The sequence below is a fragment of the Schistocerca americana genome, chromosome 6 (assembly GCF_021461395.2).
Source record: "Schistocerca americana isolate TAMUIC-IGC-003095 chromosome 6, iqSchAmer2.1, whole genome shotgun sequence".
Lineage (NCBI taxonomy): Eukaryota > Metazoa > Arthropoda > Insecta > Orthoptera > Acrididae > Schistocerca > Schistocerca americana.
Genome location: NC_060124.1, coordinates 319,838,063 through 319,853,745, shown reverse-complemented (window position 1 = coordinate 319,853,745; position 15,683 = coordinate 319,838,063). Strand labels below are relative to the sequence as shown.

At 38.4% G+C, this 15,683-nt stretch overlaps 1 protein-coding gene across 1 annotated transcript in view; it reads left to right on the top strand.

Annotated features, from left to right (window-relative positions):
• LOC124620111 (WD repeat-containing protein on Y chromosome) overlaps positions 1 to 15,683 on the top strand; it is a 480,275-nt gene that overhangs the window by 167,145 nt on the left and 297,447 nt on the right. Inside the window, exons 7-8 of the mRNA XM_047146781.1 lie at positions 8,769 to 8,828; positions 10,055 to 10,255. Of these exons, the coding sequence (XP_047002737.1) occupies positions 8,769 to 8,828; positions 10,055 to 10,255 (261 nt within the window). The remainder of the gene's footprint in view (positions 1 to 8,768; positions 8,829 to 10,054; positions 10,256 to 15,683) is intronic.

Genomic DNA, 15,683 nt, shown 5'->3' with positions numbered 1-15,683 from the left:
TAGATATAACGGTAACAAATATGGCTGTCCTCTTTCAGAAAGTCTACATGGAAACTGTTATCATTGACCATCAGGCAGTTACAGTGACAATGATTACTGAAGTAAAAATTATAACCAAAACAAGTGGAACATTTACATGTTCAGTAAGCTAGATAAAGAGGCGATCCTGTCATACCTCAAAGAGGGACACAGAATTTTTAATTGTGCATACGAGTGCATAGAAGGACTTTGGTGTGAGTTAAAAGGAACAGTTGACCATGCACTGGATAAATATATATCCAGTAGAACAGTCAATGATGGGAGCTAACCAACATGATGTACAGTCACTGTAAAGAAACCTCTAGAGTAACAGTGATGACTGTATGGCAATGGATAGAGAGTTGCTGAATGAAATTCATTTAGCTGTTAAGGCAGGATATGTCTGCCTGTGTCTGTGTATGTGCTGATGGATATGTGTATGTGTGCAAGTGTATACCTGTCCTTTTTTTCCCCCTAAGGTAAGTCTTTCCGCTCCTGGGATTGGAATGACTTTAACTGTTCATAAATGTAAAACTGTGCACTTTACAAAATATTAAACCATCATTTTCTGTACCAATGAGTTCACAATTGGAATCAGCTGACCCTTACAAATCTCTGGGTTTGGTAGTTTGTAAAGATATGCAATCGAATGATCACATAGGCTTATTTGTAGGTAAAGCAGTTGGCAGACTTTAATTCATTAGTATGATCCTAGCAAAATGCAGTGAGTCTAAAATGGAGATTGCTTGAAAAATAATCATTTGACTCAACCTAGAATATATGTTCGACCAATACCAAATGTGTCTAGTGGGGTATACTGAACATACACACAGAAAGTGTAACAAAGCAGGTGTATCCTATTCATCTCTTATCCCCCCCTCCCGCAGAATTGTTATTTTTTTGGAGATATCGGTATTATGAAAAGGAAATTTACCACTCACCATATTATAGAGATGCTGAGTTGCAGACATGCACAACAAAAAGATTGTCACAAATAAGTAAAGCTTTTGGCCAGTAAGGCCGTTGCCAAAAATAGATCACACACACACACACACATACACACACACACACACACACACACACACACACACACACACACACACACACATCCACACACACACACACACACTCATGCAAACACAACTCTCACACATGACTGCAGTCTCAGGCACCTGAAACCACACTAATTTACAAGGAAGAAGATGATAGTGGATATATTGATGAATTGCTTTCTGATGGAAAAGATGAAGTAATATTATCAAGTGATCATGATGGTGACTCTGAAATTGAATGCGATTAAAGGTTATCTTCCTTAGATAATAAAGACAATATATTTATTGATAAGGACAAACAAATAAAATAGATGAAAACCTGTTATGCATAAGCAGGCATCATGTATACCAGCAAAAAGTACGAGGGTTGGAACTTAAATAGTGGCAACTATTTGTTCACAACTGATACAAAAGAGTTACATGTTTGCACCTGTTACTGTCCTTCAAAGTAGTCACCAGCATTGTATAGAACCCGTTGCCAGCGATGTGGAAGGCATAGTATACTGTTAGCAGAGTCTATTCTATTGACAGTTTGAATGGAGAAGTCTATTGTCTGTTGAATCTCTGGAACAGTTCTGAAGTGAATGCCACTAAGTGGTTCCTTCATCTCCAGAATCAAATCAAAGTTGCATGGACTTAAGTCAAGGGAGTATGGTGGATGGTACAGTACTACCCAGTTCCATCGACTGAACAGAGCAGCCACAGCTTGTGCTGTATGCGCTCGTGCATTGTCATGCAAAATGATGAGTGGGTTGCGCAGAAAGTGTCGCTACTTCTTTCACAAAGCTGGTCACAAGTGATGCTCCAAAAATGAACAGTAATTCTGTGGACTGATGGTCTGTCATGGAGGAACATGATGCATTAGGATAACACTATTACTGTTATACACGAGAATCACCATAACTTTAGACTGCTCCATTCGCACCATCAACAGAACAGGCTCTGCTAATGGTATACCATGCCTTCCACATTGGTAGCAATGGTTTCTATACAACACTGGTGACTAATTTGATGGACAGTAACAGGTGCAAACATATAACTCTTTTGTATCGGTCGTGAATAAATAGTTGCCACTGTTTAAGTCTCAACCCTTGTATTATCAAGATTTTTCCAGGCCCTAAAATGGTAGCACAAGGTATTGTAGAAGAAATTGAATCATTCCATAAAGTCATCGGTATTGATATGATAGATGAAACTGTGTGTTGTACAAATGTATACATTCACAGAAAAAGGCCAGAAAAAAATTATTCTAGAGATAGGGATGCTAAGGTGATAGATCGTCATGAAATTTGTGCTGTATTAAGCATTCTTCATTTGATTGGCCTCAAAGGTGGAAAACACACAAATGTAATGGAACTTTGGTCAAATGCTGGAACAGGAATGGTTGGTGTGAGATCCTGCATGAGTTACAAGAGGTTTTATTGCTTCACAGGTGTACTGGATTTGATGATAAAGAAACTAGGAATATGAGTCAGATAAGTTGGCAGCTATTAAGAGGGTTGCATTTGTGAAAAACTGCGTGATTCGTTATACTATTGGTGAGTTTATTACTACTGAAGAGAAACTAGAAGCATTCAGAGGTTGTTGCAGCTTCAAACAATACATTCCTAATAAATCAGAAGCTTTTCTGCATTCCTTTGCAATATAAAAAATACATTAGACAGTAACCCTCTTAGTACTAAGAGATGTAACTGTAGCAATATGCATAAACTACAACACACAAAAAAGTGGTACACCCTGTACCTCAATAAAAGTAGAATCCTTCTACTCATGCTGAAGGACAAAATTGAAGGCAATCAAGAAAACAAGAATAGATATATAAACTTGAGAAAAATATACAAATCTTAAATTAAAGCAGCAAAAATGAAAGCAAATGAGGAGCATATATTAAATGTAAAGCTGCCTGGAACATAGTCGAAAGTGAGATAAACATGGGGAAAGAAGAATTCAGTAACCCACTTAATTGCAACACTCTTAACAAACACTTCATAAATTCAGTAAATACCCAGTTACCAAAAAGTGATGATTTAACTGATGTGGAAGCTTTTAAGCTTTGGAGTAGAAAAACTGCTACAGATATAAATAACTCTGTAAACAAGTTGAACAACTGTAGAACAGAAGACTGCAATGGATACAGTAACTCTGTAATAAAAGCTATAATTAAGGAAATGAGAACTCCTCTACTCTACCTTGCAAATAAAATCCTTGATGATGGCATTTTCCCTGACTGCCTTAAAATTACTGTTATACTCCCCATATACAAAAAGGGTGACAGAGAAATGCCAGATAACTATAGACCAATATCAATTGTCCCTATACTCACCAAAATCCTAGAGAACTGCTCACACACACAGATTTAAATGTATTTTAAGAGCAATAAATTACTTAATGACAGCAAATTTGGATTTAGAACTAATAAATCAACCATAAAAGCTATTGAATGCCTGATAACTGAAATTCACAACACTTTTGAAAGGAAACTGACCACCTGTGCAACACTCATAGACTTAAGCAAAGCATTTGATTCGGTATCACATGAGAAAATTGTAAAAAAATTAGAATATTATGGAATTGCAGACAAATCACTTAATTTGGTTAAGTCATACCTAAATAACAGGCAACAGTCAGTGTATGTGAACAATGAAAGATCAGAACTTCCTGGCAGATTAAAACTGTGTGCCGGACCAACACTCAAACTCAGGACCTTTGCCTATCGCGGGCAAGTGCTCTACCATCTGAGCTACCCAAGCACGGCTCATGCCCCGGTAGATAGAGTCGAGGTACTGACAGAAATAAAGCTGTGAGTCATTGTCCTGCTGGAATTGCCCAAGTCCATCAGAATCTACAATGGAAATGAATGGATGCTGGTGATCAGGCAGGATGGTTACATATCTGTCACCTGCCGGAGTCATATCTAGACATATCAGGGGTCACACACCACTCCTACTGCACAAGCCCTACACCATTACAGAGCCTCTACCAGCTTGAACAGTCCCCTACTGACATGCACGGTCCATCGATTCATGAGATTGTCTTCATACACATACACGCCCATCTGCTTGATACAATTTGAAATGAGCCTCGTCCGATTAGGCAACATTTTTCCAGTCATCAACAGTCCAACATTAGTGTTTATGGCCCCACTTGAGGTGTAAAGCTTTGTGCTATGCAGTCATCAAGGGTATTTAAGTGGGCCTTTGGATCCGAAAGCCCACATCAGTGATGTTTCATTGAATGGTTCACATGCTGACACTTGTTGATGTCCCAACATTGAAATATGCTGCAATCTGCAATTGGGTTGCACTTCTGTCAGGTTGAATGATTCTCTTCAGTCATCATTGGTCCCATTCTTGCAGGATCTTTTTCCAGCGATGTTGGAGGTTTGATGTTGTACTTGATTCCTAATATTCGTGGTACATTCATGAAATGGTCGTACATGAAAATCCCCACTACATCGCTACCTCAGAGATGCTGCATCCCATCACTCATGTGCCATATGTAACACAATGTTCAAACTCACTTGATAACCTGCCATTGTGGCAGCAGTAACTGATCTGATAACTGTGCCAGACACTTGTTGTCTTATATAGGAGGTGCCAATCACAGTGCCATATTCTGACTGTTTACATATTTCTGTATTTGAATATGTACCAGCTTATTTGGTGCTTCAGTGTACTTATCCAGTATACTACATTCTCTTACATACCTTTTCAGTAGAGACAGCCAAGATGAGATTAGACTACTCATTGTGCATGCAGAGGTATTTAATAATCATTTTGCCTGTATTCTATATGTGAATGGAATCTGAAAATTCTCATATCACTGTATTCCTGGGTAAGATAAGAAGAGAAAGAATAAAGACTGAAACAATACAAAGCACACTTTAGATCAATTCCCTAAAAGAAACTAGTAAAGAGATAATCTGAAATGGTTTGACCATTTCAAAAGTATGGGACAAGAAAGACTACCAAGAAGAGCTGTGGAATGGACATAATCTGGAATAGGCTATTTGAAAGAGCACAGACAAGATGGAGAGACCAGGTGAAGATGGTTGGATTGAAGGGGGAGGAGACCAGACAGCGAGGCCATTGGTCCCATCCGGTCATGCCTTTTCAGAGCAACCATCCCGACATTTCCCTGAAGCAATTTAGGAAAATCATGGAAAACCTAAATCAGGATGACCGGATGCAGGATTGAACTATCATCCTCTCAAATGCAAGCCCAGTGTGCTAGCCATTGCACCACCTCACTTGGTACCAGGCGAAGTATTTTGTGAACTGAAGAGGACTATAGTGGGAGGTAATGCTTAACAATAAACTGTGTGAGAAAAAGGAAAATTGTTTGTGTTTACAACATTCAAAGGTGTTGACAATATCACAGAAAATATCCACATGATTTTTTTTTTCTTATTTACCTTTACCAGGATTTATTTTGTTAAATATTTTATGACTTTCTTTGCAGTGAACTCTTATGAAAGACCAACTGAGAGGCAATTAATGAGTTCTGATCCAAAATGTGTTCACCATTTCATCATCTTATATATTTCATGTATTTAAAAACAAATATAAGGAATAGAAGAATTGAAATGGATCTGTTATTAGAGATGATACGCTTACTTCAATTTTTTAGATATGGTGCTACTACTGCATATTTGCTAGGAAATATGCTTTGAATCATTGACTGCATTCATAGGTACACTACTTTTTCTTATTGAATAGACATAGACTTTCAACACACGACTAGAAACACTGTCATAGCCAGAATTGTCACATTTTAGAGAGCTGAGACTGAATAAAATTCATCTAAATTCAATGTTTATTAACAACTCTAGTAATCACTGACAATGTTAATAAGTAATCAAATTAATGAGTAATCACTGAATTTATCAGTCATGATTTAATTTTGTTGTTATTCCTGCAGTAGCCAATGTCTGAGAAATCAGTTTCATCCTTTCTTATTCTGTTAGTTGCCTTTGTTTGACTGGTAAAGGTCAAAACAATTTTCATTTACTTTTATGTATTGTACATTTGTTTTAATTTGTAAATTACTGATATAAGGATTTTTAATACTGATGGTGATGTTCATTTTAACTAGTTAAAACCTATTCCTTTGGATTCAGTTAAGCAATTCATATTATTCTAAGAGAATACGTTTTTGTGGAATGCATGCTTTATCACTTCCTTAATTTAGTTCTAATCCACAGGATAAGATCATGGGCACAGTACTATTCTTGCTCTATGCTAATGGTGTATCATTTTACATAAAATGCATTATGACGATATTCCACTAGAGCAGTTTTTATACATATTTTTTTATTTATTGTTATTGATTTCAAGCATGGCTGATTTTCAAATGGCGTTCTTGAGAGCAAGCCATGTCTAAAACTGGTAGTAATAAATACAAATATATATTTAATATAGCACCTCTGGTGGAACATCATTACATTGCATTTATACCATTTGTAACTTCAAAACAGCACACAAAAGATAATTTTATTTGAACCTCACACAAAAGTAGTCCTTTTGCCAGATGATACATGCATTATTGTAAAAGTGCACTTCAAAGTTTGAGGAAACTCAGCTCATCCAGTTTTGTAAAAACCATAAAAACATCCACTCTTGTTGAAACTTACTGGCAGATTAAAACTGTGTGCCGGACCAAGACTCACACTCGGGACCTTTGCCTTTCATGGGCAAGCGTTCTACCTACTGAGCTACCCAAGCATGACTCACACCCCATCCTCACATCTTTAATTCCGCCAGTACCTCATCTCCTACCTTCCAAGCTTCACAGAAGCTCTCCTACCATGTTGATTGAATGATTGATTTATTATTTGCTTTTTCTCATCTGTAGAACACAGTACATTGTATGGATGTCATTAAATATTTGCACAATATATATTAATAAAAGAAACATTTCTCTTATGGTATTTACTTATTTTTATTTTTCTAATGAAATTATAAATTGTCACATAGTACAATTAAGTCACTATCTATAGTTATTTCAGTTGTTCTTAGTTCTGCTTTTCTAATCATGTCATAAATTGTTACATAGCACAATGCCTATGAACATTAAGTTACTATCTATAGTAAAATTGTAAATATTCTTTCAGGCTTTGGCTCAAGGTGCAGGGATTATTTCAATCTTTTATTTCTTGTGGTGGCCTATTGTACAATTTTATTCCATGGTATAATACACTATTTTAAGATTTTACTTGTTTATTTAGTTTAGATGTAAACAACCTCTGGATTTGGTTCCATGGTCATGTATTGTGCTGTTCGTGGAGTGAAGATTAAGATTTTTTCTTACATATGTTATGTTGTGATAGGTGCATTCACACAGAACTGTCAGTTTCTAGTTTTTGAATACTTCTTTACAGTGTTCCCTGTTATTACTATTTGTTGCTATTCTTACAGCTCTTCTCTGTTTGTTGAAAATATTTTGTGTGTTCCTAGCACTTTTCCTCCAAAGCACTATCACATAACTGAGGACTGAATGCATATATCCAAAGTAGGCTACTTTGAGGCATGAAATATTGCAGACAGGTGGAATGATTCACTTCTGCGCATTTCAGTTGCCAATATACATCCATCCCTGAGAATTTGGTATCATATACTCAATCTCATACATCATGGTCCACCTTCAGTGTGGTATCATTGGGCTTTTTCTTCAGTTGGAAGTTTATCTGGTTTGGCTTTTTCACATATAAAATTACTCTTCTCTTTCATGACAAGATGTGAACATCTCTGAGAGCTTCATTGGATTTTTCTGTTAACTGAGTTGAATTTTCGTCTATAATCACTACAGTGCTGTCATCAGCATATAATATTTCTTCTCCTCACCTGACCCTCTGTGGGAAATCAGTACTCCCTGGGGATGCCTATATTAATACATCTCAGATCTTTTACTTCTATTCTCTTAGAAATATGTGAGATTTCAACTCTTTACACCCAGTTCCACATATAACTTAAATCAGTTCTGTCCCATACCCCTCATTCCTAATAGTTCTAATTCATGAAATAAAATTCAGTGGCCAATTGTATCAAATGACTTTGATACATCCGAAATAAATAAATAAATTAATAGAAAATACCTGTTGCATTCTTGCCCTAGTCCAGTGCTTTGAATATTACCTTAGCAAACTGTGCTGTAGCTGACTGTGTACCTCTTGTGGGCCTGAAACTGAACTGTTCATTGCAGAGAAGATTGTATTTATTTAAGTACTTTATTAGTCTACTTTTCACTGTGGTTTCTGTTGAGTTTGCAATGCAAGATAACAAAGAAACTAGTCTGTGGTTTTCCATGAATATTTGTATTGGTATTACTTTTGCTTCTTTCAGGTTTCAGGAAAGCAGCCATATCTGAAATATTCATTAATTATGATTGTTAATGGGGTTTTCATGTTTTTTTATACATTTGTTAATGACACTTACTGGGATCTCATTTTACCCTGTGGATTTTTAATTATTCAATTGATGTATTACCTGCACCACCTGTTTCTTTGTTCTTGGAAAGACCACCATTCAGTGTGGTGGCTGGTCCTGGTGGTGTAGAACTTATGTGTCTGGAAATTTCTCTTGCAGTTTTTTAGCAGTGCCACTTAAGTACTCATTTGTAAAGTTTACTAGTTCCTTTGTGTTGCTGATTTGAACATCTTTCATTTTGATGTGTGTTTCCAGATGTTTCTGTCCAAAGTTGCTGTCTCCTGTCTGGATTGCTTTGCTTTTGTTATCTGCCTTGAGCAATGTTTCACTGTTTGTAAGTTTTTTTTGCAGATGTCAATACCTTTCTATAAGTTCTTCTGTAATCTTTGTAAAATTCTGAGGAAGCTGGATCAGTCTGACTGTTTTGATGGCTGTTAGATAGCTTAGAGTTTCAGAGGAATTTTTAATACTTCTGGTCCCCATACATTTTTCTGAAGTTCCAAAACAATGCTATGTTTAATTTTACATTAAATATTGTCATGAATGTAGTAAACATTACGTCTACATTTGTTTCTGCATAAACTCACTCCTGCCTTTCATGTTGTATCTGGGATGAGAATTGAAATAGGTCTGATTCTGAGAAGACTCCTTGATATAGTGTATTGACGAAGAATGTTACAAAACTAATTATAATGGGAATCACATACATACATCTTGCAGGAATCTTTTTAAGCAATTAAGAATGTGAACAGTATCACAACAGTACATTTATTCACTGATGAAATTTGTTGCCAACCATCTGTTGATGTTTGAGTTCAATAAATGTATTCATTAATATAATATTAACAACAAAAATGGCATGCACCACACTCTGCTAAATGTAACTTTGGCACCAGGGCGACTGAAAAACATAGCATTAAAACTCTTTCATAATCTGCCCAGGGAAATAAAATTTCTGACACACAGGACAATTGTGTTCAAACACAGATTTAAAAAAATGTTTCTCCTCAATAGCTCTTATTATAATACCAGAGGAATTCTTGAATAGAAATGCTTAGGTAGTTACAAAACTGCAAATATCCAGCATGTAACAATAGAAATATTTATAATTTATTTTATTGTCTCTAAAAGCCTTTGTTCAGTTGATACATTACACATTATATTGCTCATCATGAATATGATTTACTTAACTTGGAACTAGTTAACATTTTTGTAGTTAAAGATATTGCATCTTAGTTTTGCTGGCCCATTAAAAGTCAAATTAATGCAAATTAAGGTGACCTTTCATTCTGGAAAAGGCAATCTGTATTCAATGCCATAGCTATACATGTAATACAAGAAAGAAGCTTTAAAACACTGTTTCTAAAGACAAATAACTATAACTGCACTCATAGTGAGAGTTCAAATAGCAGTAGTTGTTAAATTTGGATTATGAATTCTGTTAAACAAGTGTCTATATTTGTACTCACTTGATCTTTGTAACTGAGTGGCAGTTAGCTATTGATTGAGAATACATTTAATAGAATGACAAAGTGTAACTAACAAATTCTGATGTTACAGACATATGTCGGTATTACTCCAGAACTTGGAGAGCTCACTCCAGCAGTGTCTTTCTACAATCCCATTAATCGCAACTTGTTGGTTGCCAGCATGAAACTAGCTATTGTTGTATGTCGTGAAGAAATTGATTTGACACAGACTGATGGGTTCACACACACAAAACCTGTGACAAATGCATTATACAATGAACTTTTTAAGATTGTAAGTTCTATAAAAATATAATGTTTGCATTTTCAGTTTGGAATTTAAGTATATTATATTTTTAAAAAATAATAAATGTAAAATAATTCATCAGTTTACTAGAATATTGTATGTACATTTATACTGTCACTGATAATACAAACAATTCTTCCAATATGCTAGGAATTTATTTTCTTTCATTATTATTCTCATGAGTTCTGCATTGTATATTGTTTCTGACAAACTAGTTCAAACATGTGAGAGAGAACCACTGTTTACATTTCTCTGTGACATTTTTGACAGTTTGACTACAGCATCTTCAGACTAAAACCATTCCCCGATATGAGATTCATTATACCTGACCTAAATTTTTATCTCATGAGTAGATTCTCCTGCTGGAGAAAAAATGATACTGAACACATCCTCATTGCCAGAGGGTCACTTGCCACCAACTCACTGCCCGAGTATCTCTGGCGAGGTCAATATCGACCTTAACAATCGTGGCCAGAACACAATCATGCCAGAAATCAGCACAATGATGTCATCTTCTAATGTCCATAAAGGCATGGGAGACCATCAAAAGGATTTTTGGGCATGATGGAAACGCCAAGTTACTGTTTTAATGATTAACGCTACTCTTCTGACCAGTGCAGGAGGCATACCCCAGATAGGGAAGCATTTTGCAAAAGTGATGGCTACCGTCACCCTGGATCCAGCATTTTGTTATCACATAAGTATAGCCAAGGGGAGCAAGTGTAGGATGACAACTCCTTTTCCTATTGTAGTATTACTATCCAGTCTTTTAGCAAAAGTAACAAGAAGTAGTGATGGCTACCATCACCCTGGATCCAGCATGTCATTATAACATAACTATATAACCAATAGGAGCAGGTGGGGGATGACAACTCCTTTTCCAACTGTAGTGTTGCTATCCAATCTTCTAGCAAAAGTAACAGACATAGTGAGGGAGCCACCATGAAGTATTCCATTAGTAGCTGCAGGCTAGTGGCTGTAGTGTGGCAGCATTTGGGTCAGAATAACATGCACATAAGGGAATTGTGAGACCAGCTCCACTCAGCAGAAAACTGCACCACACAGCAGTAATGACTGTAGCAGACAGGTTAATGCCACTACACTAGGGAAAGTCTCTTGTTATGAGTTACATGACTAGGTGACAGGTTTTAGTGAAACAAATATGCCTCAGAGTAATATAAATATGTCTGAATTTTGAGGAAGATGCACTCCCTTTTGCCAAAGTCCAGCAGCAGCACCACCATGACACCAGGGGCATGCTGGACATTGAGACAAATGGGCATTGCCAGCAGCAGCCATAGGTTCAAGACTGGGCTGTGCCTGTTGCCACCAACTCCTAGTTCCTCAAGGTACTTACTGCCCCAGCAAAGCCAACCTGCCATCCATGCTGGCTGCTGCCAGCACTGAGTTCTCCATGTCCACTATTGTGAACATGTGCAGGGCTGAGGGCTACTTAAGGCCCCATTGCCAGTGGAGGAGTAGCATGCTGCTGGCATAAAGCCTGTGGCCTATGGAGTCTACAGGCCATCCATGGGCCTCCTGTTAGCAATGTAAGGCACCTACACAGCGTCATCTCACCAGGATGAAAGCTCATACATAATAAGCATCAACCAGGGTCAACAGAGTGATGCAGGTTTTGCCTCACTGAGACATGATGAAGTAGTTTCCAAAGTGGACTAAAGCATACTTTACTGTCAGCAAGTCTATCAGCTTAGCTGACTAGTAACATGCTTGCCTACCATGCAACAGGCCTGGGTTTGATTCCCAGCTGGGTTGGAGATTTTCTCCACCCATGGTCTGAGTGTGTGGTGGCCCGGTGTAATGTTAAGCTCCCTCTACACAGATTACTTGTTGAAGAATACTGGTTCTGCTTTCTTGCAGCGCCGATGTCTTCTGCTAGCACCGGTTGCTTCACTGAAGATTTCACTGCTAGGAAGGGGAAATTTTCACTCTCTTATTCTCTCTCTTCTTATTTAAAAAATACGCTACTTGTGGAATATCATTCAATGCACTAGAATATATTTATTTCCACTTTGTACAAAAAAACAAGTAAACTTTATGATGTAAGCCCACACATTACTGGGCACCCAAGATCAGTTAATTACACATTTTTGAACACAATTAATATATAAGCTTATATTGTGGCTGACTATCCACATCCAGTCCATGTACTCTCAGCAGCAGTCTATTAAACAGTCACTATCTTGAGTCACTCCATTTGTTTTTCAACAGCACAGAGCTAAATTACTTTTTGCAGCTGGCCACGGGTCTTCCAGGCTGTATGTGTTTATTCTTGGCAGGTCGTGATGAACACTTGCCAGCACTGACGAATTTTCTCCCTTCCAGTTTTGCCTGCACAAACAATAAATGGGTGCAATATCCCATGCTCATCCTTACGCCCTGTTTTAAAATAACACGTGTTTGAAACGGTTGGAACACAAGTGTCTTCAGACTTTCATAAAATTCTGGGGGCACTACAAGTGTTGTGTTGTCCACATCACCATTTCATCACCATCGATGTGCAAGTCACCCATTGTGGACTCACCTGAAATAAGACTTACACCCAGCAGCCAAACTTCTCCAGATGGGGCCTTGGAGCCAACAGTGCCACACAATCACTTCATTTCGTTTTTACTGTCAGCATTGTTTCCATGAGGCCCCCTGGCTTGTCACCATGACCGAACAAGGTGGTGCTGTGCCTAGCACACTGGACTCGCATTTGGGAGGACGACAGTTCAAACCCATGTCTGGCCATCCTGATTTAGGTTTTCTGTGGTTTCCCTAAATCACTCCGGGTAAATGCTGGGATGGTTTCTTTGAAAGGGCACAACCAAATTCCTTTCCCATCCTTCCCTGATCCAATGAGACTGATGACCTCACTGTCTGGTCTCCTCCCCCAAACAATCCAACCCACTCCTGTCACCACCACCATTTACCTCACCGAGTGCAACTGTGCTCTTCAGAGTGGTCACAGGAGAGTCGCTGTCCACCCAGTCAGCAGTGGAGTGTGTGTGATTGCATGTCACAACCTACAATATTATCATTTGGGGTGAGTGAGAATATTGCTTTTCTTTTATGGTGACAGTCATACAGTTGAGGAGTGGGGTGTGTGATAATAACAGAGTTACTTTTGTAAAACCAGAAGAACCAGTGAACTTAACACAATATAAGAGTAATTACAGAGACGACTGGATAGAACCTGTGCACTGTACACAGTGAAGTTTGCTTGGGCATTCTGCCCCTTGTGCCATGTCAGTAGCAGTTGTCTGCTTTACAGGGTTATTACAAATGACTGAAGCGATTTCACAGCTCTACAATAACTTTATTATTTGAGATATTTTCACAATGCTTTGCACACACATACACAAACTCAAAAAGTTTTTTTAGGCATTCACAAACGTTCGACATGTGCCCCTTTAGTGACTCGGCAGACATCAAGCTGATAATCAAGTTCCTCCCACACTTGGCGCAGCGTGTCCCCATCAATGAGTTCAAAAGCATCGTTGATGCAAGCTCGCAGTTCTGGCTCATTGTGTCTGTTCACTTCACCATTAAGAAAAAATGTTGATTCATCACTGAAAACAAGTTTCGCACTGAACGCATCCTCTTCCATGAGCTGTTGCAACCGCGCCGAAAATTCAAAGCGCTTGACTTTGTCATCGGGTGTCAGGGCTTGTAGCAATTGTAAATGGTAAGGCTTCTGCTGTAGCCTTTTCCGTAAGATTTTCCAAACCATCGGCTGTGGTACATTTAGCTCCCCGCTTGCTTTATTCGTCGACTTCCGCGGGCTACGCGCGAAACTTGCCCGCACGCGTTCAACCGTTTCTTCGCTCACTGCAGGCTGACCCGTTGATTTCCCCTTACAGAGGCATCCAGAAGCTTTAAACTGCGCATACCATCGCCAAATGGAGTTAGCAGTTGGTGGATTTTTGTTGAACTTTGTCCTGAAGTGTCGTTGCACTGTTATGACTGACTGATGTGAGTCAAGCACGACATACGCTTTCTCAGCTCCTGTCGCTATTTTGTCTCACTGTGCTCTCGAGCGCTCTGGCGGCAGAAACCTGAAGTGTGGCTTCAGCCGAACAAAACTTTATGAGTTTTTCTACGTATCTGTAGTGTGTCGTGACCATATGTCAATGAATGGAGCTACAGTGAATTTATGAAATCGCTTCAATCATTTGTAATAGCCCTGTACATGTAATCATCTTGGGGAAATGGTCAGGTAGTGAAGTGAGTCCAGATAGCTCATGATTAGGCAAGAGAAGTGGGTTGGCAGAACAGGTAGCCTTGGAGTGTTCAATCTGTGTTATTCTTGGATTATTATTTCTGTGTTGTTTTTGGATTATTAATTCTGAGTTATGCAAATGAGTAATAGTGAGGCAATGGCAAAATTAGACGCACAAGGTGTCATGAGAGAGAAGGCTATACTATCATAGGTGAATCAGGTAGCTCAATTAAGGGTGAATAAATATTTTTTTCAAATAAACTAGCAGAGAAATATGAAGAGGCGGAGGAGTGTATTCAGCTGATGCTAGCCTTTTTTCTCCCTGTTCTGGTGGGTCTCCTGAGGATGTGTTAGCATTTGTGGGGGATCTCAGGTCATCAGCTGGCTTAGGGGGTTTGCCAAATAAGCAGTTATTACAGATAGCGAGGAGAAGCAAAATCGATTGTACAGTGCGCAGATGTTCTGCACAAGACATAGCATTTTTATCAACTCATATGTGGATTAGGACAAAGATGTAGGAAACAGAACAGCACACAGTTTTTCTTTAAATGTTTGAGCATAGTTTCCAAGTGGCCTAGTAAGGCAGTTGAAGGTTTGCATACAGAATCAGGAAATTTGATGTAAACACTTATAAGTTAACACAGAGTAAAAAGGTAAACAAGGTGTTGCTACAGGAAGCTATGGACATGTGCTTAATGCTTTCCTAAGAGGTTTAATACCAGAGATGTCTGGAAGAGTGCACATTCGGTGCCTGAGGACTTCCATACAGCAGTTAGCATAGCACTGGAGTATGAGGAATCTGATGTCAACAGGTGTGGGGAATTGGAGAAATATGCTCATGTTGAGTGGCATATCTTTTAATTTTGAACATTCAGGGCATATGCAGAGGCATTGCTACTGCCCGCAGAGGGGTAGTAGGGATGGTGGGGACTCCCAATGATTCAATAGGGCTAGTGGTATGGGCGGTCTGGGCTGTAGAAAATACACATTAAACTTAAGAGGAAACTTAGAGTTGCCAGCAGGAGTTCCCAGTAAAGATAATGCACTGAAAATGAATGCAGAGGTGGAATGTGTCATAGTGGGTGTAATAGGTGGTAGGAAATATAACGTTTTGTTGGTCTCAGGGGTGATGTGTCAGTGGCCGCAACAGAGTTAACTGGTTTGAGATACTAATTGCTCGGAGCACAGGAA